This window comes from Sitodiplosis mosellana, unplaced genomic scaffold (assembly GCF_009176505.1).
Source record: "Sitodiplosis mosellana isolate CC-2019 unplaced genomic scaffold, AAFC_SMos_1.0 Smas_scaffold_615, whole genome shotgun sequence".
Taxonomy (NCBI): Eukaryota; Metazoa; Arthropoda; class Insecta; order Diptera; family Cecidomyiidae; genus Sitodiplosis; species Sitodiplosis mosellana.
The window spans coordinates 1-2874 of NW_022595857.1; the positions used below are offsets into that span (position 1 = coordinate 1).

A 2874-nucleotide genomic window follows, 5' to 3' on the forward strand; every position below is an offset into this window, starting at 1 on the left:
TCGACACGTATCACATTTACTTTCAAAATGTTAGCCGGAAGTTGTGAATCATGCGTTTTATATGCTTCCAATACCTGTATAGCCGGAGAGCGCATGCACCTATGTATTTATCATACACATATGCATGAACTCTCCGAATTTCACTCCGGCGTTTACCACATTTTGATATTAACCACTATACCTGATCGTCGCGAAATCCCATCAATGGACCAATTGTGTTTGGTTTAGAAAAATCGACTGGTTGATTGCAGTATAGTTCACACTGCAATGTACTATTATTTGCGTATAATGCCAGTTTGGCCCCTGCCTGTTCTACACGTTTTCTCAAGTCCAACTCGTAAGATCCGGTCGGATTGTATATACAAACACGAAAAGATCAGGTTTTTCACGACTCTTGGAGTCGTTTTCCTGCAAACCAAAATATTCCAGCCAGTTTTTGGCGGTGTTAAATAAATAAATAAATAAATAAATAAATTTTGAAAAATTCAATAAATGAAAATCACATTTTTTCAAGGTATCTACTTTGCTGATATGCTTACGAAGTCCGCAAACTACTGCGCTACCACACACTCAAACAACACAGGATTGGTAATATTTTCAACGTTTATAAATTTTCATTTAAGCATTTTCCCAAATTATAACAAATTTCATTCTGCTCTTAGATGTTACTGAGTGAAGTGGCTTTGGGTGATTGTCTTGAGTTAAACAAAGCAGACTACATCAAGGCATTGCCAAATGATAAACAGTCAGTGAAAGGGCTGGGAAAGACCTACCCCGATCCAGCTGTAGCTTACAAACAAGAAAATGGTGTCATCGTCCCAATTGGTAACTACGATAAATATTAGTAATAAGTAGACCTATAATAACCGACATATTTATTTACAGAAAAACCGATCGAAGATACTCAACTTCGTTCTAATCTATTGTACAACGAGTACATTGTATACGATGTTGCGCAGGTCAATATAAAATACCTCTTCAAGAGCAAATTGTACAAACACAAAAAGATCAGGTTTTTCACGATTCTTGGAGTCGTTTTCCTGCAAACCAAAATATTCAGCCAGTTTTTGGCGGTGTTAAATAAATAAATAAATAAATAAATTCCACTACAAACGTTGAAACGTTTTCCTCCTCTTATTTCTTTATTTATAAGCAAAGAATATTTCATTTAAATATCCTACAGTTAATTTCGTTTACGATCTACTGTTTTATCTAAATTTATCTTCTCCATTTCGATGTTGTTTTTTATTTCAACTTTTTATCAAAAATTTGTGTCACAATTTGACTTTATTATTCGATTGATAAAAATTATTACTTTGCCTTAGACACCATCTCGTTATCTTAAAGGTGTCAAACGGACGAACAACGGACGGACATTTGTAATTATAGAGCTCCAGGATGACATTATAAACCTCCAGGATGTAAATACAGACCTCCAGGATGTAATGATAGACCTCCAGGAAATTGATTCCTGGAGCTCTATAATTACATCCTGGAGGTCTGTATTTACATCCTGGAGCTCTGAAATTACATTCTGGAGCTCTATAATTACATCCTGGAGCTTTGTAATGATATTCTGGAGGTTTATAATGTCATCCTGGAGTTCTGCAGTGACATCCTGGTGATCTATAATTACATCCTGGAGGTCTGTAATTACATCCTGGAGGTCTGTATTACAAATGTCCAGGATGTAATTACAGATCTCCAGAATGTAATTATAGAGCTCCAGGATGTAATTTCAGAGCTCCAGGATATCATTACAAACCTCCAGGAATCAATTACAAACCTCCAGGATACCATTACAAAGCTCCAGAATGTAATTATAGAGCTCCAGGAATCAATTACAGACCTCCAGAATATCATTATAGACCTCCAGGAATCAATTACAGACCTCCAGAATCAGAGCGGTGAAACCGAACTGTCAAACTACAACGGGGACCGCGTAGTCGGTTGTCATTCGTTGCGGAACGCGCTAAAAGTATGCATAAGTACATGAGTACATATTTCAAGCATTCTGGTTAAAAAATATTTCAATTATTTATAAAAATATACCTAGTGTATTAATATGAAAACCCATTTTAAATAACATTATTCATATTTTAGAAACGTTTGAAAAAGTGAGGTTAAGTATCTACTGACATGCTCAATGAGTAGAACAAATTTGTGCACTCGGTGGAACAAAGCCATTGTGTGTTTAAGAAGCCACTTTATTCCCATGGCTCCTGAAACACATTTAAGCTCACTTTGTAGGAAGCGAACGTAAATAATGAGAAAATTGAATTAATTGATTTTAAAATTCATTTGAACATCAGCAAATCTAAAGAAAACTTAGATAAATTTGTTCATGTTGGAAGCATTTTTCTAAATTTGATAACGCGGATGTGTCATCCAAATCATTCATTGCATTTAACTAGGAAAGAGAGAAACAACATATTTTTACACACATATTTATTTTCCACTTGATTTTATCTTTTTTATTCACTCCATGAATAATATTCGTTCACGAAAATACGTTGTCTTTTTGAAACATAATAGTTCAAATTCAAAAAGTCGTTCTACGAAGGTGCACTTAAGACTGTCTGGCGTGTATTCAATTAGTACTTTATTCTGACAGCCGCGTTGTAATTGATGATGACAGTTCGGTTTCACCGCTCTGTCCAGAATATCATTACAAACCTCCAGGAATCAATTACAGACCTCCAGAATATCATTACAAACCTCCACAATATCATTATAGACCTCCAGGAATCAATTATAGACCTCCAGGAATCAATTTCGTGATTGGTATTTTGATGCTCGTTAATGGTAATGGTTGATGTTGTGATTTATAGCTAACTGCTCTCCTTTTCCTTGTTCCACTTTGTTTATCTTCTG

At 35.2% G+C, this 2874-nt stretch overlaps 1 protein-coding gene across 1 annotated transcript; it reads left to right on the forward strand.

Annotated features, from left to right (window-relative positions):
* Window positions 1-470: 470 nt before the first annotated feature.
* On the forward strand, window positions 471-1101 carry LOC129570904 (poly [ADP-ribose] polymerase-like). The gene is made up of 3 exons (XM_055450626.1): window positions 471-588; window positions 663-825; window positions 886-1101. Exons 1-3 carry the CDS (start codon window positions 493-495, stop codon window positions 1086-1088), a joined length of 462 nt encoding a protein of 153 aa, XP_055306601.1. The 5' UTR covers window positions 471-492; the 3' UTR covers window positions 1089-1101.
* Window positions 1102-2874: the final 1773 nt, after the last annotated feature.

Bases quoted from the DNA above. Each gene is read 5' to 3' on its own strand.
- LOC129570904 (XM_055450626.1), top strand. From the start codon at position 493: ATGAAAATCACATTTTTTCAAGGTATCTACTTTGCTGATATGCTTACG. The intron at 589-662 runs GTAATATTTTCA...TTCTGCTCTTAG, and splicing joins ACTCAAACAACACAGGATTG to ATGTTACTGAGTGAAGTGGC. The intron at 826-885 runs GTAACTACGATA...ATTTATTTACAG, and splicing joins TGGTGTCATCGTCCCAATTG to AAAAACCGATCGAAGATACT.